This window comes from Lissotriton helveticus, chromosome 10 (assembly GCF_964261635.1).
Source record: "Lissotriton helveticus chromosome 10, aLisHel1.1, whole genome shotgun sequence".
Classification (NCBI taxonomy): domain Eukaryota; kingdom Metazoa; phylum Chordata; class Amphibia; order Caudata; family Salamandridae; genus Lissotriton; species Lissotriton helveticus.
Window position 1 is genome coordinate 169,458,038 of NC_136071.1, and position 24,539 is coordinate 169,482,576.

At 48.5% G+C, this 24,539-nt stretch overlaps 1 protein-coding gene across 1 annotated transcript in view; it reads left to right on the forward strand.

Annotated features, from left to right (window-relative positions):
* The window catches only part of LOC144786064 (cytochrome P450 3A5-like), a 146,749-nt gene that overhangs the window by 78,054 nt on the left and 44,156 nt on the right, over positions 1-24,539 (forward strand). Inside the window, exons 8-10 of the mRNA XM_078665009.1 lie at positions 383-510; positions 12,404-12,491; positions 18,722-18,882. Coding sequence (XP_078521135.1) covers positions 383-510; positions 12,404-12,491; positions 18,722-18,882 — 377 coding nt within the window. The remainder of the gene's footprint in view (positions 1-382; positions 511-12,403; positions 12,492-18,721; positions 18,883-24,539) is intronic.

A 24,539-nucleotide genomic window follows, 5' to 3' on the forward strand; every position in this document is an offset into this window, starting at 1 on the left:
TCGTGAGGAGAAGAACGTTGATAATGCAGGACGAACAGGTGAGTTATTTCTTTTATTTGTTATTTCTTTTTTTGTTGTAGTCTTAGTCCCCCCCTCCCACACCCTCTCCCCCACCCAGCCACTCAGTGCAGACATCAGCCGCTACTGCCGGAAGCTCCACTTATTGAAATACTGCATGTTTGTGGAGTAGTAACAATAAAATAATTGCCCGCTGACTTGAGCACAACGTGTGATAGTTAGTCAAAGGTATTTGCTTACAGAGCAGTACTGGGCACAGTCTTCGGGTGCAGAGGGCATTTTCCAAGAAAACATCATCCTAGAATACAATACTACATGTTACTTATTACTGAACTAGGCATCATTATTTTATTTTGGTTTTCAGTGGCTTTACCTTTCCTTGTCCCAATTGCGGAAAAAATGGGCCTGAGTTTTTTCCCAAGAGACACCATGGAGTTTTTGAGCAGGGCCGTCGCCAGCATCAAGGCGAAGCGGAAAAAAGGCAGCCATGAGGTGAGTGTGCAAAGCCTCAAAACTGTGACTGCCACCATAAAATAGACATATTTTGGTGTTATATGTCAAATGCAATGCTTCTTTCCTTCTCCTGGCAACTCCTGTTGCACTGGCACATTGAGTGTGATCGCTGAAGGTGATGTTGTACAGTCGTTTTTTTTGCTGCATTGTTATGGCCAAACTGTGTCCAAATCCCATAAGCCTAAACACAGAGGGCTTCATTGTTAAAACAAACTAATACTGTGTCCGACCCATTCCCTCATGAGCTCTTTCTCCGGTCCCTTGGCCCCTATGTAAGAGAAAGGCAGAAGTCCTAAAAAATAAATAGGGACTAATAAGCTCGAGCAATGTATAATAGGAACACGGGATATGTTATCACATGAAGGGATGCGAGAGGTATCATCATCCCACCGAGGTCTGCATCTCAGTCTGTAAACAACCTGGTAATGTTGGGAGCCGTCCAGCCAATCAGAATGCTAGTTTTTAGGGCTATGTCTACAGTTACAGGTCCACAAAGGGAGCATTTCGTGCTGTCAGGTCACAGCATCTCGCCAGTGTATTGATGGATCCTGGTGGATCTGCCTCTTACCGTAAAGACAGGTAGAAAAAAACCTGCTCCAGTCTGTCTCAGCAATCCATCAGCCTCTCCTCTTAGAACCACAGGGTCTCAGACTACTGTCTGAGCAAATACCCTTGCTTTTGCTTAGAGGGAATCCCTATCAGCCTCCTTAAGAGGCTGAGGGGGTGCTCTGGGAGAATGAATCTTTTTTTTTACCAGTTATTTTAGGTAAGAGACAACTCCCGCTCCCAAAGTGCCCCTTACCTTTTTTTTTAGATGGGGTGCTTATAGCATAATGCTGTTACATGCAGGACAATAACAGCTTTAACAGCCTTCGAGGTGTACCCATAATTAAGGTTAACAGCCATTACTGCCTGCAGGTAATGTCTGTCCCAATCAATCAAGCAATCAATCAATCAAAACATTTATAGAGCGCGCTACTCACCCATGAGGGTCTCAAGACGCTGAAGGGAGGGGGGGCCTGCTACTGCTCGAATATCCAGGTCTTGAGGTGCCTCCTGAAGGTGAGATGGTCCTGGATCAGTTGTAGGTATGCGGGGAGGGAGTTCCATGTCTTGCCGGCCAGGTAGGAGAACGATCTTCCTCCGGCTGTGGCTCTGTGGATCCGTGGGATGATGGCGAGGGCGAGGCTGGCGGAGCCGAGCCGGAGGGTGGGAGTGTAGAACGTGAGGCGGTTGTTGAGGTATTCTGGGCCCATGACGTGGAGAGCTTTGTGTGCGTGGGTGAGGAGCCTGAATGTGATCCTCTTGTTGACGGGGAGCCAGTACAGGTCTCTCAGGTGGGCGGATATGTGGCTATGGCGAGGGATGTCGAGGATGAGTCGTGCGGAGGCGTTCTGTATGCGTTGTAGTCGTTTCTGGAGTTTGGCGGTGGTTCCTGCGTATAGGGCGTTTCCGTAGTCCAGTCGGTTAGTGACGAGGGCCTGGGTGACTGACTTTCTGGTTTCGGTGGGGATCCACCGGAATATTATTCGGAGCATGCGCAGGGTCTTGAAGCATGATGATGAGACGGAGTTGACTTGCTTGGTCATCGTGAGGGTGAAGTCCAGGATGAATCCCAGGTTGCGTGCGTGGTCCGAGGGTGTTGGTGCGGAGCCCAGTGCTGAGGGCCACCAGGAGTCGTCCCAGGCGGAGGGGGATTGTTTGAGGATGAGGACCTCCGTCTTGTCTGAATTCAGCTTCAGACGGCTGAGCTTCATCCATTCTGCGACGTCTTTCGTTCCTTCCTGTAGGTTGGGTTTGGCGATGGCTGGGTCTTTGGTGAGGGAGAGTATCAGCTGGCTGTCGTCGGCGTAGGAGATGATGTTGATGTTGTGTTTGCGTGCGATGGTGGCAAGGGGGCTCATGTAGATATTGAAGAGCGTTGGGCTGAGCGAGGATCCTTGGGGTATGCCGCAGATGATTTTGGTGGCTTCTGAGCGGAAGGGAGGGAAACGGACTCTCTGGGTTCTGTCAGAGATAAACGAGGTGATCCAGTCCAGGGCCATTCCTTGGATCCCAGTGTTGAAGAGGCGTGTTATAAGGGTGTGATGGCATACTGTGTCGAAGGCTGCCGAGAGGTCCAGGAGGATGAGAGCGGTTGTTTGTCCGTTGTCCATCAGGGTCCTGATGTCGTCGGTGGCTGCGATGAGGGCGGTCTCGGTGCTGTGGTTGGCTCGAAAACCGGACTGGGAAGGGTCGAGCGAGTTGTTTGTCTCGAGAAAAGCAGTCAGCTGTTTATTGACGGTCTTCTCAATGACCTTGGCCGGAAAGGGAAGAAGAGAGATGGGGCGGAGGTCTTTGGGGTCTGCTGTGGGTTTCTTTAGAAGGGCGTTGATTTCTGTGTGCTTCCAGCTCTCGGGGAAGGTTGCTGACGCGAACGAGATGTTTATGACGTTCCGGAGATGGGGTGCGATGATGGTGTCGGCTTTGTTGAAGATGGGGGCATGGGTCCGAGGGGGAGTCGGAGTGGATGGAGTTCATGACGTTGGTGGTTTCTTCAGTGCTGATGGGGGTCCAGGCGCTGAGGGTGGTGGTGGGGGTCGTTGGTTCGGTGACTGGAGGCGGAATCTGGGGTCCGAAGCTGTCGTGTATATCTGCGATCTTTTGGTGGAGGAAAGTGGCGAGGGAGTTGCAGAGTTCTTGCGATGGTGTGATGTCGTTGTTGCTGGCGTTGGGGTTGGAGAGTTCTTTGACGATGTTGAAGAGTTCCTTGCTGTTGTGGGTGTTGTTGTCTAGTCGCTCTTTGAATGATGTCCTTTTGGTGGTGCGGATCAGCTGGTGGTGTTTGCGGGTGGCGGTCTTGAAGGCTGTCATGTTTTCTGTAGTTTGTTCATGGCGCCAGGTTTTTTCGAGGATTTGGCAGTACTTCTTTGACTCTTTGAGGGCGTCTGTGAACCATGGAGTTTTCCTGTAGCCGGTCATGCCTGGGGGGTTCTTCAGAGGTGCGAGGTCGTCGGCGCAGTTGGTGATCCACTGTGCGAGGTTGTGGGCCGCATCGTTGGTTTCAGCGGTGTTTGTTGGTGGGTTCTGGCTCAGCGATGAGAGGAGCTGGTCTGTGGTGATTTTGCTCCAGTGTCTGTGGGGGATTTGTTGCGTGCGGTGGTGGGATGTATTCTTTTTGAAGGTGAAGTGGATGCATCTGTGGTCGGTCCAGTGTAGTCCGGAGGAGTGGCTGAAGGAGACGTGGTTGCTGGCAGAGAAGATGGGGTCGAGCGTGTGATCAGCGATGTGGGTTGGGGTGTTCACCAGTTGTTTGAGTCCGAGGTTGGCGAGGTTGTCGAGTAGGGTGGTGGTGTTGTTGTTGAAGTTAAGGTCTCCTAGAGTATGTATTTTGGTGAGGATAGGGCATACGGGCTGATGAAGTCGGCGATTGTTTCACTGAATTGCGTGCGTGGGCCCGGGGGTCTGCAGATGAGTGTTCCTCTAAGGGTGGTCTTGGGGTCGGTGTGAATCTGGAAGTGTAGGTGTTCGGTGGCGGAGAGTGAGTCTTCGGTGATGGTCGTGATGTTGATGGTGTTCCTGTAGACGATGGCGATTCCTCCCCCGGTTTGGTTGACGCGGTCCTTCCGGGTGATTTTGTAGCCGTCCGGGATGGCTATGGCGATGTCGGGGGCCGAGGAGATGTTCATCCAGGTTTCCGTGAGGAAGGCAACGTCTGGTGCTGTTGTGTCGAGAAGGTCCCAGAGTTCGATGGCGTGCTTGTGGATGGAGCGTGTGTTGAGGAGGATGCATTTGAGGTGGTTGTTGTTGTTGCGAGGTCCAGTGGGAGGTCTGCAGGTTCGGAGGCAGTTGTATTTGCAGGCTTGGCAGGTGAAGGGTCCGTGGGTACGCTTCGGGGTGGCTCAGTAGCAGGCGGGTGTTCGTCCGGTGTTGAGCGTGGTGAGGGCAGCGGAGTCGTATCTCAGTCGGGGGCTCTGGCTGCGGCGGGGGCCAGGGGTTCTGGCTCTGGGCGCGGTCCAGGCGCGGACGGGCGCAGACGGGCTTTTCTTAGGTGCGACAGCGGCGCGGCCGCTGCGTGGCCTCCATAAGAAGGGCTGTGGGAGGGAGGAGCAGCTGGGAGGCGGGAGCGGGATGGCAAATGGGGACAGGGGGGGCGGGCCGCAGGGCACAGAAAACTAAGCAAAAACAAGATCAGGGCACAGAGGAAAAACGGGGAGAGAGGGGCACAGGGCACAGAAAACGAGGCAAAACGAGATCAGGAGCACAAAGGACTTACTAGCGCCACAGGAGGACTGTGCGGCGGCGGGGGGCGACCTACCTGCTGGCAGGGTCAGAGGTCGCTCCCTTCATCGCAGTGTGGCCTCCATAAGAAGGGCTGTGGGAGGGAGGAGCAGCTGGGAGGCGGGAGCGGGGTGGCGAATGGGGACAGCAGGGGGCGTGGCCACAGGAGGGAGGCGGGGGAGGGGGGCACAGGGCACAGAAAATGATGCAAAAACAAGATCAGGGCACGGAGAAAAACGGGGAGAGAGGGGCACAGGGCACAGAAAACGAAGCAAAACAAAGATCAGGGCACAGAGAAAAACGGGGAGAGTGGGGCCCAGGGCACAGAAAACGAAGCAAAAACAAGATCAGGGCACAGAGAAAAACGGGGAGAGAGGGGCACAGGGCACAGAAAACAAAGCAAAAACAAGATCAGGGCACAGAGGAAAAACGGGGAGAGAGTGGCACAGGGCAAAGAAAACGAGGCAAAACGAGATCAGGAGCACAAAGGACTTACTAGCGCCACAGGAGGACCGTGCGGTGGCTGGGGGCGACCTACCTGCTGGCCCCACTAACCAACTAATTTCCCAACTTCACAATTTTTTGATGTCACATTAGAAAACAATGGCATTCGGTTAAAAGTCAATGCCAGTTACAGGTAAGCTAACAGAAACTTCTTTGACCTCTGAAACCCTGATAACGAGTGGGGGGGATTCAACTGGAGCGATAACTCTCATTGGAATTCCGGCATCCATAATTATTAGTGTCTCCAAGCCTAGAATTATTAGGTCCACAAAGTCCAGATGTGATCATTCAGGATTCGAAGCAGCAGGGGCTAAGGCAAAGGAGCATTGCCCCACCGCTTTGCAGCAGTGAAATGAAGGAAACATAAAATGATAACTCGAGGATATTATCATTTTATGTTTTCCTGCTGCTTCAACAGGTTTGCGGGTGGGGCAGGGCTGCTCCAATGACAGGAGCAGGGGGGAGTGGTTTGTCCACTCCAAGTGTGCATGAATGTTTGGTCGGCCTTCTCGGGCCGGCCAAACCGCCATGAGCACTTTGCATGTTCTCTACGCAGGCTGCATTACAGCCTGGGTGGAGAACATGCCCAGGCTCCCATTCTCTAGCTGAGTGCCGAACCAAAGCACTCAGACCAATCACAATGCATTGCAGCTTTGTGATTGCCTCAGGGAAGCCTAGGTGTTTCCTGTTCCGGCCCCAGGGGAGAGACGGTGGAGAGAGTGCCGACCAAGAGTGTTTTTATTCTCTTTTTTATACCCCTTTATCTCCCTCCTACCCCTCACCTCAGATCTGTGCGGTTGCCCCTGCTTCGAAGTCATCAGACCTCACTTAAATGCTGCACAGGTAATGGACTATATGACAAAAGAAGGGCCTGATTCTAATCAGTAAGGCTGAGTCAACTACACTACACAACAACCAAGCTGCCAATTCTGATAAGCAATTCCTAAACAGGCCTTACCACTACCCTAACAAAGCTCACGAAAATACATAAAAATTGCATGAGCAACTAAACAATTTTGACAACACAATGTAGCAAATTAAATAAGAGTGGCGTTGACAAAGGACCTTTGTCAATGCCGCTCCCATTTAATCTGTATTCACTTCGTGATTAAAACTGTTGCTACATTGTAAATGATTGTGTTGTCAAAATTGTTTAGTTGCTCATGCAATTTTTATGTATTTTCGTAAACTTTGTTAGGGTAGTGGTAAGGCCTGTTTTGATAATAATTATACTGGCCTGTTAGGACTATGTGGTATGTGTTGAGGGTGTTGAATGTGAGTGTGACTGTACGAATAATCTATTAGGAGTGAGTGTGTATGAAAAGAGGTGGGTTTATTTATTTATTTTGTGTCATTATATGTTCTGTCATTTGTTTGCATGTATTCCCTATATGTTTCCTAAATGAAAACAAATCTTTTTGAATACTGAAAATAAAAGCAAATAATAAGCTTTTGGTTGCTTGGCTTGATATCCTTGCATCTATCATTCATTTATATAGGAATTGCTTATCAGTATTGGCCGCTTGGTTGTTGTGTAGCACAAGTCATGGACAGCAGCACAGCCTGGCACCCTCCGACCCCTGTAGCAGCACTGGAAGGAGCAGACTTTGCTTTCCCGGACATATATCTTGCCCTAAACCCCACACCCAAAACCCCACACCAGTTTCCTGGTGACACTTTCCACCTGCTGCAAAAAGCTGGGAAATGCCAGTGGTTTTCTCTGTGGAATATGGAATAAATGCCTGGTAATGGACCCTGTATTTTCTGGTTCGAGCAGTCGTTCCCATTCTCAGGAGAAAGCTCAGAATAGCTGTTTTTTTATACCGACCTGAATTGGGATGTATTGACCTCTGATATTCACAGACCCAAAAGCAGCATACTTAGAATCACGGCACAACATTTTAGCTATATTTTATTGGAGTGTTGGATAGGCTATGCAGATGGATTTAGTCATAGTTTGTGGAAATATTACAGGGGGGTAATGTTGTATGCAAATACATTTTTAAGATATAATGAACAAATGTACATACTTGGAGCCAGATTTATCAAGGGATTGTGTTGCCCTTGCGTCACACAGGAAGTTGCAAGGGTAACGCAATCCCTAAGTCACATTTACCAAGCAACTCAAGGCCACCTTGTGTGGCCCTGCTCTGCTTGGTAAATCTGAAGGTTTTCCCATGCATCCCCCTATGGATTTTGGTGCATTCCCGGATTTACTAACACTGGTAAACCTCGAAATGAGTGAAAATGCTATGCCTTCCCAGGAGAGGTGCAACGAGGAAAAATATCTTTATTTCCCCCTGTGGCTCAATGTGGAGCAGTGTGGCTCAATGGTTAGAGCAGGCAGACCTCGATGCAGAGCTCTGGCCAGGGACCAGGGTTTGATTCCGGCCTCGGCGGGTCTCGGGCTCATTAATTCCCCATACCGGATATTCTCGCCTCAGTGCCTATTCTGATCATGGGTCCCACGCTGCAACTCTGGGCAATAGCTTGCTTAGTCTCCACAACGGCCACCACAACGCGAGGGATGCCTGGTCTGCACCATGGGGGTGCCCAAGAGTGGACACTTCACAGGGAAAGCCAGGAAGGGTTCCCTTGTGGTATTCGTACAAGCGCCGGGAAACCCACTGCGGGTAGCTGTGCGCTATACAAGTACAAAAACATTTACATTTTCTAAGTGTGCACATTTAGAATGAGGAAAATGCCTCTGAGGATTGTTTTTGTGCAGGAACAGATCCCTTCCTTCACAAAAACAAGCCTGGCTACAGCAAAGGGACTCTTGCACCATAACGCAAGGGTGCATGCATTGGCACAATCAGCACATTGTGCGCTAACGCAAGGAGAGGACAGGAATGTACCACATTATGTGAAATATGGCACATTCCTGCCCTCTCCCTTTAACGCAACACAGCAAGATTTCTTGGTGCGTTGCATGAAACTATGATAAATCTTGCCCTTGATCTCTTCAGTGAGACTTGATGGAAGTGCAGCAGGGGAATGGTGCAAATGTCTGGAAATCCAAGAAGTAATTCCAATGACATTGCACAGTAATTACTGTCAATGTTTAATGTACGCTAAAGGCTAATGCATAAGGACACAGGAAAGATGCAATGCCTTATAATAATGGTATTACGGAAGCTTGAAATTACCAATGTATTTGTAAGCAACTCTTCAGTGAGGGCTTTAGTTGTTCTGCAATAAAACATTAACGAATAAACACAGAAATTGTTTTAAGAAGTGTGGTATCTATTATTGTGATTCTCAGTATACATGACTCAATATGTTGCTGTCAGGGAGGGCCCAGAAATTTTAGTCCAAATATTTGTGATACATTTGATTCAAGAGTTGCACCGATGATTATACACAACACCCAAAGAATTGACTATAGACACAGGCTTAAGTCTTATTTTCATTGTATCCCTTTTTGTCTGGCAGTTATCAGAGCATTGTAGCAACAGCAGGAGATGTGTCACAGAGTGCACTTTCTTGGCTTTCTATATATTTCTATGATGCATAAAAGTGGAGGAGCACTTAATATTCATCCAAAACGTCATGCGAAAGTTGTTGCCACTTGTGGTATGCTGTACTACACTGGCACTAGAAAGGCGCGTCCATTTATAACATGACAGCTGCTTCGGTGAAGATAATGTTCCACCTCTAGGGTGATGAAATACATGTGCTATCGATATTGTCAATAATTTGTTGTAAATTCTTAAAATGGTATGTATGAACGCTTTGCTGTGTTATTCTCGGATTTGTAAATATGCTTAGAAATATGTTATGCATATACACAAAAAGAATATCTGTGAAGCACTGATAACTCACAGAGCTTGTACTGTTATTGAACATATAAAGTTTGGGGATTGTCACCCACGGTATCTCTTTTAGTTTGTATCCTTTGTGATTCCGCCTCTAGCTTTTGGGGGGAGAGGTCTTTCAACGAGTCCAGTAGCCTACAAAGCAGCAGGCTACATTGGACATAGCAGCATCCATCATCCTATACAAAAAGGAATTCTTGATTCACATTATATAAGCAATAGTGTATGTGCGGGTATAACCCGATGGCTGCTGTACATTATGCACTAGAAGTCAATTTTAATTGGCTTTCAGACCTGCAACTAAACTGAGCTTGCTCCACAGCACACCACCCTCAGCTCTTGTCTGATCACTCTCAAACACAACCAGGAGAGTGTATCTGTTTGGTGGTCAGGGACCCTCAGAAAAAGATAGCTAATTTTAGATACTATTCTGCACTTGGTAAACTGGGTTACCCTAAAATATGCATCTGCTGGTAGCCCATGGTCTCCAACTGCAGTTGAATACTCAGGATGTTCACAATGAATACGCATAAGAAAACTTCAATGCAATGGATCTGAATAATTATGGATATGAATATTTATTGAATATACTGAACTCCTACTGGGTATACACTTCTAGGAAGATAACAGGGTATTTATGCTGCAATAAATATATAGCTCCCGCTGTAGGCCCTTGGGTCCTGATGGTCTGCTGGTGGAAGACTCTTAGATCTACACAGAACTCCTGCTTCCTCGCCTCCTGGGGACCCTGCAGGGTGCCAGGGAGGTGGAACTCCTACCACATTCAATGTGAGAGCCCCAAATCGTTATGCTTCCTAAACTGGGTAAAGACCCGTGTACGCCGGGCTCATTTCGGCCTTAATCAATGCTGGGTGAAGATACTAAAATATTGGCTAAAGTATTGGTAATGCATCTGGGTAGGGTTGTAACACATCAGGTCCACACGGATCAATGCAGTTTCATGCCGGGCTATGGTACACATACGAACTTATGAAGGTTATCCCATGTCTTTCACACCATGAAACATATGGACATCCTTGCTGCCGCTCTAGCTCTAGACATCGAAAAGGCCTTAGAAACTCTGCAGTGGAAATACCTCTGGGAGGTACTGACAAGAATGGGCCTGGGCCAGGAATTCATCTCCTGGGTTCACCTCCTGTACAATCTACTGACTGCTAGGATATGTAATGGCGGTGTGATTTCTGAAATTCTCTCCATCGAACCGGGCACGAGACAGGGCTGCCTGTTGTCCTCACTCCTTTTCATCCTTGTGATGGAACCCTTGGCAATCCAACTGAGACGGGACATGACTTGTTGGGGCGTCACGGTGGGTGGACGGTTCATGTTGTATCTTTGTGTGCGGATGATGCCTTCCTTTATATCACTTACCCAGAGGAGGCAATGCCCATTCTTCTGGAAATCCTATCGGGATTTGCTACAGTATCGGGACAGAAGGTCAATAATCAGAAGTCTGTTTTATTTCCACTCACCACACTAGTCGGTACAGGAGTGGCGGACCTTCCCACAGCAGAGTTCGTTTGGAATGCAATAATTTTCGCTACCTAGGAATTCAAGTGGCACATTTAGCCGAAACACAATATATATTGAATATGGGAGCAGTCCTTACAGGTTTGCCGTCATCTATTAGTTTTTGGAATTGCCTCCCTCTATCTATCATGGGTCTTGTGGCCCTGGCTGGATGGTGCACCTCCCTTGCTGCCTATATGTTCTATAGAATTCCTTCTGCGTTATTCCCAGAGCAGTCTTCGGGACTCTTAATAGTCTCCTGCTATCGTTGGTTTGGGCTGGAAAGCGCAGCAGGGTAAAATTGGAGATTCTGAAGTTAGATATGGAACAGGAGGGTTGGGCCTTCTGGACCTACATCTTTATTATCTTGATGCTCTTCTTCAGTATGGAGGGCTATGGTGTGCGGAGGGCCCCAATGTAGAGCAGGACCTCCTGGCGGATTGGGGATGGGAGCACGGTCTACCGGTATGTCTCATGATGGTATTTCGGACCCCTCTGGAGTATCCCTTTGTGGTTCGTCAGGTCGCGGGAGCCCGGCAATGTGAGGTCATGTTGGTGCTGAGAAAGCACCATATGCACGAACAGTGCAATTGCAATGGTCGCGCAGTTTTTGCCATGTACAATCTGTGATGGACTTGACGGGTGGTACCTTTCTCTCATTTGCCGATGCGCATGAATGTTTTCGGGTCCCGATGGGACACTTTCTGCAATATGCAATAATCTATGGAGTCCCAAACCTTGATGGTGATTCTCGACCCAGGCACCTTTAGGGGCATGATTTCTCGCTCATACGGAGTACTTAAGACCGATCGTAGTGTCGACATTTCCCACATTCTGGATAAATGAATGACAGACCTGCTGATATCCCTTACTGACGGTGAATGGAAGCGAGCGTTCGCTCAGATCCAGGAAGTGGCCAGCAATGCTTGCTTCAAACTCATACAATGCCATTACCTACACCGCACATATTTGACCCCCCTCAGATTAGCACGGATATCCCCGTTGTGGAGCCAAGCCAGCGACATTTACCCATATGGCACGGGACTGCCCTCGGCTTGGCCCCTACTGGTCGGGAGTGTTGGAGACACTTTGAGAGTCTACAGACATTCGGGTCGAGGCAGCAATTAACCAGTGTCTTCTTGGAGTTCTACCAATCCCAAAGGCAAGGACCAGAATGCAGTATAAATTTATGAACTTAGAATTGGTGCTTGCTAGGCGCCGCATAGCGACACATTGAACACAGCCCTTGCCCCCTGGACTGCCAAAATGTACAGCAGATATGCATGAACGGGGAGTAGCTGAAGAGATACGTCTAAGCATAGCTCGCGTGAATGAGAATGCCGACTGGTCGGACCCCCATCCGTGTGGGCCGATGGGGGTCCGACCCTCTTTCACGGACTGGGCGGAGGGCGATGGTGTGAGCCCTGGCTGCCCGGACGCAGCTGACTGATTTAGGTGGTTGGGAGTTGGGCGGCGGGGGCACCTGACTGGCCTCAAAGGAGGGGTGAGGTTTATAGTTGCACTTTGATGGTGCGGTTGTCGCCTCTATGGCCTGGGACCACCCAGCTACATACTACAGGAGGTGCATGGGGCATGCAAAAAAAAAAGAAATGAATAGCTGGCTGGCTGCACCTGCCGAGTATACAAGATTATAATTAACTCTGGCTTCCAAAGCTCACCTGTAGGGTTTTAGATCAGTGCCATAAACCATCAGGACTGTGAGTACTGTGCTCTCTTACTTGGATCCCCTTTTGTGCTTCCAGGACCGGGTGGATTTTATGCAACTGATGGTTGATTCCCAGAAAGAGGTCAACGACACCAACTCCAGTGGGGAAAGTCATGAATACAAAGGTAATAAAAGATAAAATACATCTGTCAAGCTTGCTGCATGGAAGAATGAGTTTAATTCAGCAAGTTTACAAATGTATTCGAAAACTAATAGCGCTTTGCCAATGTTCCTGGAAAATATGCTTTTAAAAGGGAATATTTAATATAGTAAATTCTGTAAAGAAATCTTGTTGTGCGAAAATAAAATGTGACAATAAACATTAATTTGGCCAAAATTTCACAGCAGACAACCCTATCCTAAACAACCATTATCTACAGTTACCTTGCATCATGGGGGGATCCCAAGGGCAGTACATGTGCATTTTATTCTTTGATTGCTCCCTCTTTCTTCTGCTCTTGCTTGTTTACTAGCACCGGGACATTCCTGGAAGTAGCTGCACGCTCTACAAGGGCATGTTTGTGTGTAAAATGAAACTTTGAAAAATGCGCTTTAGTGCATTTTTCAAAGTTTTTGCAAATTACCATGAAGTTCAACTTCATGGTAATTTGCTCCCCCTATTAGTGAAATCGCAATTTTTTTTACTTTAATTATTTATTATTATTATTTAAAACTTTTATAGCGCGCTCTATTACCACGGGGTATCCTGGCGCGGTGAGTAGTATGACCTCATGAGTGAAAAATCTGGAGCAAGTCTGTTATAGCGGGGCATTAAAAAGATGGGTCTTAAGATCTTTCTTGAAGACAGTGATGGTTGGAGAGGCTCTAAGGTGAAGGGGGAGGGCATTCCAAGCATAGGCTGCCTTAACTGAAATAGATTGGCCTCCCAGTCGAGCAAATCTATATTTGGGAACAATCAGTTGGCATTGGTTGGCCGATCGCAGAGCACGATTGGGAATATAGAATGAGAATCGTCTCTGCAAATACATCGGGCCCTGACCATGAGCTGCTCTAAATGCCAACACAAGAATTTTAAACAAAATTCGGTGTGGTACCGGGAGCCAATGCAGGCTACATAAGTGACCCCGCACGCTCGTCCTCCTGGGGAGTGAGAAAAGCAGACGTACTGCAGCATTTTGTATCACCTGAAGGCGATGGATCATATACCCAGGCAGGCCGCTAAATAAGGCATTAGCATAATCGAGCCGAGACAAAATCAGGGCTCGAAGAACAGTTTCCTTAGCAGCCCTGGGGAGGAGAGGGAAAAATCTTCTCAGTGTTTGCAAGGTCCCAAAGCAAATGCCAGTTAATTTTTTTACATGGTCCGAAAACTTCAGGTCCTGGCCAAACCATACCCCCAAGTTCTTAGCAGGGCCTCCCATCGCACTAGGGCAGGGTAGGTCTGAGGGCCAGATCTGGTCCTTGAAGTTAACAGGGAAGGTGCCAAAAAACAGAACCTCCGACTTGTCTTCATTGCACTTAAGCTGGACTTGTGCAAGCCACCGAAAGACTTCTGACAAACAAAGCTGGATTACTGATGGATCCAACACACCCTTGGGCCAGGTGAAAAGTAACTGTGTGTCGTCAGCATAGGCCATTATTTTGGCTCCCAGCTGTTCCGCCAGATAGAGTAGGGGGGTCATATAAACGTTAAACAATAAAGGGCTCAACGTAGACCCCTGCGGAACTCCAGTAGTCAGTCTCTTTGGGGCCGAAGAATGAGGGGGCATCCAGACCTGCTGAGTTCTGTCGCTCAAAAACGATGAAAGCCAATCAAGGGCCAGCCCTGAAATGCCAACGGCTCCCAGTCTTGCAATAAGCAAGGCATGGGGCACCGTATCGAAGGCAGCAGAGAGGTCCAATAAAATCAGGACCGCTCTGCCGCCCCCGTCCAAGCACTCCCGAACTGCCTCTGAGACCTCGACCAGTGCCGTCTCGGTACTGTAAGCCGCCCTGAACCCCGACTGAGCAGGATGTAGGGCGTGAGAGGACTCGATGAAACTATCCAACTGTTTAAAAGCCACCTTCTCACACACCTTAGCCAAAGCTGGCAGCAGTGAGATAGGCCGGTAGCTCGATGGTATTGATGGATCTAGACCAGCCTTTTTTAACAGTGGGAGCAGTTTTGCCTCCTTCCAGCTTCTCGGAATCAAGGCAGTGGAAAGGGAGAGGTTGACGATCTGGGTCACCTCTTGAGCAATGATATCCACTATCCCTCCCAAGATCCTGGCAGGACAAGGGTCCGAAGGAGATCCGGACTTTAAAGCCACCAGGATTTGCCGTATGTCAGATTCCGATACTGGTCGGAAGGCAGCAAACTGAGCCTCTGGACATCGTCTATCAGATGATAAATGGACAGATGAGGTCGCAAAGGTCTTTTGAGCCGCTTCCAGGTCCAGTTGAATTTTTTAAATTTTGTCCGTAAAATAACAAGACAGTTCTTCACACCAAGGTGCAGATGAAGGAAGCAGGGATTGGGCGGCACAGGGAGATAAGAAATTTTGGACAATCGAGAAGATCTCTTTACTGTTGTTATCCGCCTTCTCGATTCTGTCCGAATAATATCTACTTTTAGCTGCCTTAATCGCAGCGTAATATTCCTTTTGTGCTACCCGTAAAGTCTTCTTATCGGCCGGCAAATAGGCATATCTCCAGGCTCTCTCGAGTTTCTTACAAACCAACTTGTGTTCCCGCAGAGCATGCGTGAACCACGGTTGAGAGGGTCTTGATCGCATCCGACGGATACCTCCCACATTAGTGGAGGCTGCGGAGCCATTCGCAATCCAGAGATTGAATGTATCAACCGCCGCCTCCATTTCCGTCGTCGGATCCGGACGGGTGCGAGAAAGGGACTCAGTTAATGACACCAGATTAATTTGTGGCCTATGTACCAGAGAAGGAATTTTACTCAAATCCTTGTCTAGCTGCCAAGCGAACTTAATCAGACAATGGTCGGACCACAGCATAGGCAAGGGGGGGGACATACTGATGTCAAAGTTGGTGCAAACCAAATCTAGGACATGACCTCCCACGTGTGTGGGAGCGTCTACCCATTGAGTGAGGTGGGCCATACTAAAAGTCTCGCTGAGACGAGTAGCTGCAGTGGGATTCCCTAAGTCCTCATGAATGTTAAAGTCGCCCAGCAAAAGGAAACGGGGAAACAGTAGAGCTCGTGGCACAATGACCTCCTCCAGGGTTCCAATAAAGTTGCCAACATAGCCTGGGGGACGGTAAATTAACGTGCCACCTAAGGTAAAATGCGGAGTGAGCTCCAAGCAAAAGTGGAGAAGTTCTGCCTCCACCAGCTCATCCAGATGTTCACAGGTGAGAGTCCAATGATCCCGATAGATCACAGCAACCCCTCCACCTCTTCCCTGTTGGCGGTCTGCCCGGCAGATCCTAAAACCACGCGGAATAGCCAACTCAACTACTAGCGCGCAAGAGTCGGTCATCCAGGTCTCGGTAACAAAGAGCAGATCAAAATCATTTTCTGCTAATAGGTCAAAGACCTCAGCTGTGTGGCACACCAGTGATCTGGCGTTGATAAGGCCCGCCTGAAAGCTCTTAAAATCATGGCTGGATTGGGTGGGCAAGGGTTCAGGACTATTGAATTGGTAGTTGCAACAAGAGCAGACTCTGGACAGACTATCCAAAGCCACCCAAGTATGTGCAGACTCACAAGCAGGGACATTGAGAGTCCTAAGATCTGCAGATGAGTACCGGAGTGCGTCAGGGGGGGCAGGAATTGAAGGAAAACTGCCAGGGGTCATGGCCCTGTGCCCGGCCAGAGCACGGACGGGCACAGACGGGCCCTCCTTTGGCGCTCCTTCGGCGCGCATGCGGCGCACTCGCTGCGCGCGTCCGCTGCGCGCACGCCTCATCGTGACGTTTAATACGGGCGGGCGAGCAAAAGGCTAGAGCGTCAACCCCGGTGCAATGCGGCCCCGCCTCACTTCCGGGGACCGCTGGGGCCGAACGCTAAGGGCGGAGTCCTATGTTAAAGCTTCCAAAGTGCTAGGTGCCAGAAAGGAGAAACAAAAAGGGATCAAAAGGTAGGAAGAGGGTTTTACTATGGGGGTGTGACAGGAATCAGACAGTACCAGTTAAAAATGCTCACACAATGTCAGCGCTATAATGATGAACGATATTAAAAACCAAATGGGTAAAAAACGACGATAAAGGACCTAAATACAAACAGCAAACAGTCGACCTGTGCAGTTTTCAAGCGAGCTAAGAGCAAGATCGTGCACTCGTGGGTCAGATAAATGCATTGCATTTAAGGAATCTCAATTTGAGATTCCTTAAATGCAATCGCAATTTAAGTAATCGCAATTTTGCGATTTCTTAAATTGCGATTTTTGCATTTGGGATGTTGCATCCCAAATGCAAAAATACCGGTCGCAAAGGGGCAGATTCTGAGAATCTGCCCGTTTGCGACCGGATTTTTGCTTGATACATCTATGCCTAAATTTCTAGGGTTTAAAAAGTGAGCGGCGAAGTGAAGTACAGTCTACCTCAACTTATCTGATGTGCATTCCAAAAAGCATGCATACACCTCATTCGTGTTTTTGTTGCCCTCTGTCTGCCAGCTGCTACTTGCAACTTCAAAAGACTGTCAACTCAATACTCGGGCAGTGCTTCACTTGCATTCCTGGGGGCGTTTTTTTTTCTGTTTAACTTTGATCCCAATGTCCAGTTTTCTTTGGTTTTGTGACTTTTTTATTGCTTGTTTGACTTCTTAACTCCTTTGATTTGGACTGTTTACGTTCTTTATTTCTAAACTGTATTATTTTTGTTTCAGTAAATTTTGATCTAATAGTATATATGTTTTCTGCAAGAACTGCCTTGCTGCTTGCACCAATGTGCAACAGTTGGTCCAGTTGTTCTTCACAGAAACCAATTCACATTTGTGAGTCAGATGATTTGGGTCTTGCCGGGGTTCAGTTACTGCTCACATTAAGACTGTGGCCACTCTGTGGTTAACACTCTGATTGTCTTCTGCCCCCAAGGTAAATACATTATTTTAACTTGCTCGTAAAACAAAACATTTCAACTAGTATGTCTGCAGGAGACATAGCCAAATTATTTTACTTTAGTGAAATCACATGAAACCTTTTAAGGCCATGCCGCTAAACCATCAACAAAGGCACACAAGGTTTCCCTTGCAAATCAATCACAATGGACCCTACCATGTTCTAGGATAGTACATGCTATACTTAAATTAAGAAATACCAAAGAATCTACAGGCACCAACGGTCAAACAAAGATGGACAGACCAGATGATCCAACCCAGTAGATTCATAGGCTCTTGAAAACAGTCAAGGTATGTACACTGAAAAAAACAACCTTCTTGATAAGGATGAATTTGCTTCAGACAACACACACTGGTTCAAGCACCAATAAGAATTAATCGAACCCAGAGTTAAGACGCATGCAAGTGAGATGCCTCAAAGAGGCACTGTTCTTTTTGCAATCAGAAGATTACTGTCTTATCCGAGAAAATAAAAAGCCTTTGAATGAACCACTCAATATTTTTTCCTTGGTGAGATGATCTGCCCGGACGATTCTCAATTTGTATTACACAGCTAAACAATGTGCCGGAAGATAGAGGTGATGGGCTCTTTAATGTACACCAAACGTCCTAGTTTCACGTTTTGGTGAGAATGTGATCATTTGATATGGATCTTTGGAATTCAACATTTTTGGTTTCCAGATTAAACAAGTACAACAGCGCCCCTCCAGGCACTTCACAGTAGTAATAAAAACCCTATTGGACCATTTGAAAATAATGTGTTGGAGGGTCCATTTCAAGACATATTATTAGTCACGTAAGTAATGCCATAAATATATTGTTAGTGGAATGGGTGAAGGATTTTAAATGTGAGCCCTTAAGTTGTTGGCAACCTTCGGGGAGATGCCAGGAGGAAGGTAAAGCCCATTAAACGTCCTGAGCTTCACATGGAACCGAACGATCTAGATTTGCAGCCTGTTGATGTGCTGTTTCGAAAAGGGATCCATCTTTACAATTAGTCACTAGAAGCACAATAGGGCACATAATAATCAGCCAATCAGGACGCTTTTGTTGGAAGCGGCTTCGATGTGATTGAACAACAATGGAGGACTTAGTGTCATGTTTGGATTGAGGCTCATCTGTTCAAAAGAGCTCCTAGACAATTTTTCAGAGTGTTTATTATTTAACATGATTCAAGATTGTTTATTTGGTAGGTGGAGGAATGTTTCCTCACAGGGCACTCTCTACGACTATTACACAAAGTTATGTATCTGACATTATCCTGCCCATCAATTTTAATTATTACTTATTCATCTCCTTTAACTTATGTTTTGGTCTTCTCAGCGCTTACAGATTCAGAGATAATGGCTCAGGCCATCATCTTTATATTTGCTGGATACGAGACCAGCAGCACTTCTCTTAACTACCTGTCTTGGCACCTGGCAACCTATCCCGAGATCCAGAAGAAGTTACAAGAAGAGATTGATAAAGTGCTTCCAAACAAGGTAAGTCAAGGTCCTGCCTCATAAGCAAGGAGTGTGTGACTAGTCCTATGTAATAAAGAGCTGTATAGTACTCCTGGTGATGCTGTTGAAAACTATCTATGGCCCAGGTGCAATTAAGTTGCACCTGGTCCAATTAAGTTGTGACTGGAAATTGATAGACAAGAAAAAAATAATTATTGAATAAAAAATGTAATTCTGTGGGCAATTTAGATGTACAGTGTACACCTGCAGCAATGTGGAAAGGAACGGTCTATGACAATTTCCGTACTGTAAGCATATAAGAAAACATTGTGAATATATAGAGTAGATTTTGATTTGACTGAGAACAAAGTTTACCAAGCTCCCATCTCACCGTACGAAGGCATATCTCGGTATTAGCACTGGGATTGCAAGGCAAAATTTGAGGGCGTAGACTGGACATGTAGAATAGGTAAAACCATGTCAAATGCTTTCACGTATGTGCGAAGCACAAATTGCAATTCGGTAACACGTTCCAGAATCACAACTTGAGTTTGCAATTCGGTATTTGGAAGGGGCGTTGTTGGAAATGGGGGTCTCTAGCTGGCAGGGTTAGGTACCACTGTCCAAATAGGGACCCTTGCTTCTAGTCAGTGTAAGGAGGAAACCCTCTGAGATAACCCCTGCTCACCCTCTAGGTAGCTTGGCACGAGCAGTCTAGGCTAACCAGAGGCAATGTGTAAAGTATTTGTACTAACACAAACAGTAACACAGTGAAAACACCACAAACTGACTCCACAACAGTTTAGAAAAATAAAGGGATTTAATCTAAACTACACAAGACCAAAACGACAAAAATCCAACATACACAGTTCAAGAATATGGTGTCAAAAGAGTTCTTAAGGTTGCGATAAAATTCTTTAGGTTGCGATAAAATAATCCACAGTTACGTGAAAAGTTCACAGTTGCGTCACGTTTAGCTCACAGTACCTTTAGTTGCGACAAAGTTCCAAAAAGCAGAAGCTGGTGCGGTGGAAAACAAGCGATGCAATGCTCCTGAGACCCTGGGGAGGCGAAGCGACAGCCCCGCTGCAGCAGCGGGCGTGTTGCGACGAATCCGGTCGGTATGGGGAGGAAGGCCACTTGTATGGATTCCGGTGCGTAGGTCCCGTAGGAAGTTTACTCTCGCAAAGGCATGATGCGATGATCTTTGGAGTTGCGACGATCTCTGGGGCGACGATGCGCGGACCAGCAGTGATCTTCTCTCTCGCAGCTCCTCGATGCAATGGCTTCGGCGATGACTCTTGCAGCGACGTGATGCGGTCCGCAAGCAGGCGGTGCGGCGATCTCACCCAGCGACGACAGGCTCTGCGACGACACTTGCAGCGATGTTAGGCTTCCCGCATCGATCGGGTGCGTCCCGCAAGCGAAGGATGCGACGGCTCTGACAGCGGCAACAGGCGCTGCGACGATCTCGACCGACGTAGCGGTGGGAATTTCCTCGCACTGTTGGGGATGCGCTCCGCAGCGGGCAATGTGATAACTTTTCTGTAGCAAAGTCTCTCAAGCTTAGTTTCCAGCTTCCCAACACAGGTACAACTTCCAGAGGCACCACACAGGGGTCAAGCACTCCAGGAAGGACAGAACTCTCTCAGTAGAGCTCAGGGGAAGCTGGGGGTGAAGTCCTTTTGTTCCTGGGACTTCAGAACAGGGAGCCAGCTCTTCTCAGGCCCTTAAAGATTCCTTCAAGCAAGGGGACACAGCACAAAGCAAAGTCCTTCCCCTCTCCTTGGCAGCAAAGCAACAGCAGGGCAATCCAGCAGAGCAACAGCTGGACAATCTTCCTTCTTCAGTTTCAGCTTTCTCCTTGGCAGAGGTTCCTTCTTGATTCCAGGATGATCTAATTTTCTGTTGTCAGGGGTCCTGTACTTATACCCCTAAAAGTATTTGTTCCCTTTGTGCAAGTGGGCCCTGAGCCCGGTCTGAACCAGTTCTGGGTGTTTCTTGAGCACTTTGTTTTCCTGGATTCTCCTTTCCTTTCAGAGTGAGGGGCAGGGTCATCAGCGGCCCAGCAGGAGGTGGAGCCAGCATTGTGGAAGGCAGGCACAGCTCTATTCAGGCCCAGTTGCTATCTCCTCCCACCACTCAAGTTGCAAATGCAGTTATTCAGCCTAGGGCTGACTCAGCAGCCTCCTGGGGAATCCCCAGCCCCTGTAACTCTCAAACCAGACAGTCAATACACAAACAGGCCAAGGCACACAGGAAGGTCAGACAAGAGAACATCAACTTTCTAAAAGTGCTGTTCTCAAACACAGGATTCAAAAACAACCTTTCCTAAAAGATGTGTTATTAAATTCTGAGTTCAATGATACTAGACTCTTTTATGTCCTATGGGAAGAAATGCTGGTAGCCACTGTAGCCAGCATCCCCCATGTTAACCTATTGAGCAAGATAGCCTTACAATAGTGAAAAACGAAAATGGCTATAATTCACTACCAGAGCATGTCACCTGCACCAGTACATGCTCTACCTTTCACATACACTGCACCCTGCCCAGGGGGGTACCTTGGGCCTTCCATAGGGGTGACCAATGTGCACAAAAAGAGAAGGGTTAGGCCTGGTCAGTGGAGACACTGACCAGGAGGACATGGCAGTTCACAGACTGCACACAGGCACTGAAGTGGCAGGCCTGAGACACCATTTTAGGGCTACTCATGTGGGTGGCACAATCAGTGCTGCAGGCCCACTAGTAGCATTTGTCATCACCAGCCCTGGCACACCCAGTGCACTTTACTAGGGACTTCATGGTGATACAAATATGCCAATCATGTATATCCAATCACAATAACAATTTACCTAGGCAGCACTTATACTCTGGCACTGATCAGCAGTGGCAGAGTGTCCAAAGCATCTAAACCAGCAAAACCGAAATCCAGTACAGCATCAAAAATACAGGAGGTAGAGGCAAAAAGATAGGGGGAAACCACACCAAAGATGCCAGGTCTAACATGTGTCCCCTCCAGCTGAAAGTGGGGAGAACTACCCACCCTCTTGGGAGTCCTCTTCACTAAGGCGGAAAAATCTGGACAGACCATCAGCATTGGCGTGTTCTGTAGGGAGATGGACCACCTCAACAGTTTTGGGTTCTCACCCCTCATCTGCATTAACCATCTGAGGGGCCTGTGGTCTGTCTGAACACGGAAGTAGGTCCCAAACAGGTAGGGCCTCAGCTTCTTCAGAGCCTAGACCACAGCAAAAGCTTCCCTTTCAATCGCACTCCACCTCTGTTCCCTGGGGAGTAGCCTCCTACTAATGAAAGCTACTGGCTGGTCTCCACCATCCTCAGTGACCTGTGAGAGTACTGCTCCCACACCATGCTCTGAAGCGTTTGTCTGCACTATGAACTCACTGGAAAAGTCAGGTGCCTTGAGCACCGGTGCTGTGCACATGGCAGTCTTCAGGGCATCAAAAGCAGTTTGGCAGGCTTCGGTCCAGTTCACTCTTCTGGGCTGCTTCTTAGAAGTCAGTTCTGTCAAGGGGGCAACGATGGTGCCATATCCCTCGACAAACCGTCTGTAATACCCGGTGAGACCTAAGAAGGCTCTCACCTCTGTTTGGGTCTTGGGGGGCTCCCAAGCCAGAATGGTATCAATCTTTGCCTGTAGGGGCGCCACCTGGCCGCTCCAAACCTGGTGTCCCAAATACACCACAGACCCCTGCCCTATCTGGCACTTGCTGGCCTTGATAGTGAGGCCTGCCCTTTGCAGAGCCTTCAACACTTCACAGAGGTGTTGCAAGTGTTCCTCCCACGTGGAGCTGAACACAGCAATGTCATCCAGGTATGAGGTGCTGAATTCCTCCAGTCCGGTCAGTACCTGGTTAACTAGTCTCTGGAAGGTGGCAGGGGCATTCTTCAACCCAAAGGGCATGACTCAGAACTGCAAGTGCCCCTCTGGTGTTGAGAATGCAGACCTCTCTTTGGCCCCATCAGTTAAGGTAATCTGCCAGTACCCAGATGTTAAATCAAACGTACTGAGGTACTGGGCAGCTCCCAACCGATCCACGAGCTCATTAGCTCTGGGGATGGGGTGTGCATCTGTTTTCGTGACCTCATTGAGCCCATGGTAGTCCACGCAAAACCTGAGTTCTGGAGTGGCACCGGGCGCAGCAGCTTTTGGTACTAAGACCACTGGGCTAGCCCAGGGGCTGCTGGAGGGCTCAATCACCCCTAGCGCCAACATCTTGGAAACCTCTTCCTTGATGCTGGCCCTGACCTTGTCAGCTACCCTGTAAAATTTCTGTATCACAGGTAAACTATCTCCAGTGTCCACATCATGGACGCACCAATTGGTGATACCTGGGGTCAGGGAGAACAGGGGGGGAAACTGACCCACCACTTGGCGACAGTCCCTCTGCTGTTTTGGGGTCAGGGTGGGCAAGAGGACCACACCGTCCACTGACCCGTCTTGTTCCTTAGCTGCCAGGAGGTCAGGGAGAGGATCACTATCCTCTTCCCCTCCAGCATCTGTAGCCAGGAGCATTGTCATCTCAGACCTCTCAAAGTGTGGTTTGAGGCGGTTCACATGCAAGACCCTCAGGGGTTGCCTGGGGGTCCTCAAGTTAACCAGGTAGGTTACTTCACTTTTCCTTTCCACCACCTCGTAAGGCCCAGTCCACTTGTCCTGGAGCGCACAGGGCTCCACTGGCGCCATTACCCACACTTTCTGCCCAGGTTGAAATTCGACCAGAGTGGTGTTCTGGTCATACCATCTTTTCATTTCTTCCTGGCTAGCTTCAAGGTTCTCCTGAGCGAGCTTCCTGAAGCGTTGTGTCTGGTTGCAGATGGCCAACACGTAGCTGAACACATCCTGGGGGGTTTTCCTACGGATTTCTCCCACCCCTCCTTCACCAGTGCGAGAGGTCCTCTAACAGGGTGGCCATACAGGAGTTCAAAGGGACTGAACCCCAAGTACTTCTGAGGCACCTCCCTGTAGGCAAACAACAGGCATGGTAACAAGACGTCCCACTTCCGTCTCATGGGTTCTTCCAGGCCCATGATCATGCCCTTCAGGGTGCGGTTGAACCTTTCAACTAACCCGTTTCCTTGGGGGTGGTAAGGAGTGGTGAACTTATAAGTTACCCCACACTCCTCCCACAGAGACTTCATGTACCTAGAGATGAAGTTGGTACCCCGGTCGGAGACCACCTCTCTGGGGAACCCCACACGGGAAAGGATCCCCATCAATGCACGGCCCACCACGGGTGCTGTGATTGTCCTGAGAGGGACTGCTTCCGGGTACCGGGTGGCATGGTCCACCAAGATCAGGATGAACCTGTTGCCTAAGGCTGTCTTGGGGTCCAGGGGCCCCACGATGTCAATGCCCACCCGCTCGAAGGGGGTGCTCCCCAAAGGAAAGGGTTGGAGGGGTGCCTTGCACTTCATTCCAGTCTTACCACTGGCATGACATGTTTGACAAGACCTACAAAAGGAACCAACGTGCTTCCTCATCTGGGGCCAGTGGAAGTGGGTGACAAGCCGGTTTAGGGTCTTGTCTTGCCCCAGATGTCCTGCGAGAGGCACGTCATGAGCCAGACCCATTAGGAAGTCCCTGAAGCACGCGGGTACCACCAGCACATGGGCTGCACCGGGCTCAGCAAACTTAGGCTCGCTATATAACAAGTCATCTTCCCAGTAAATG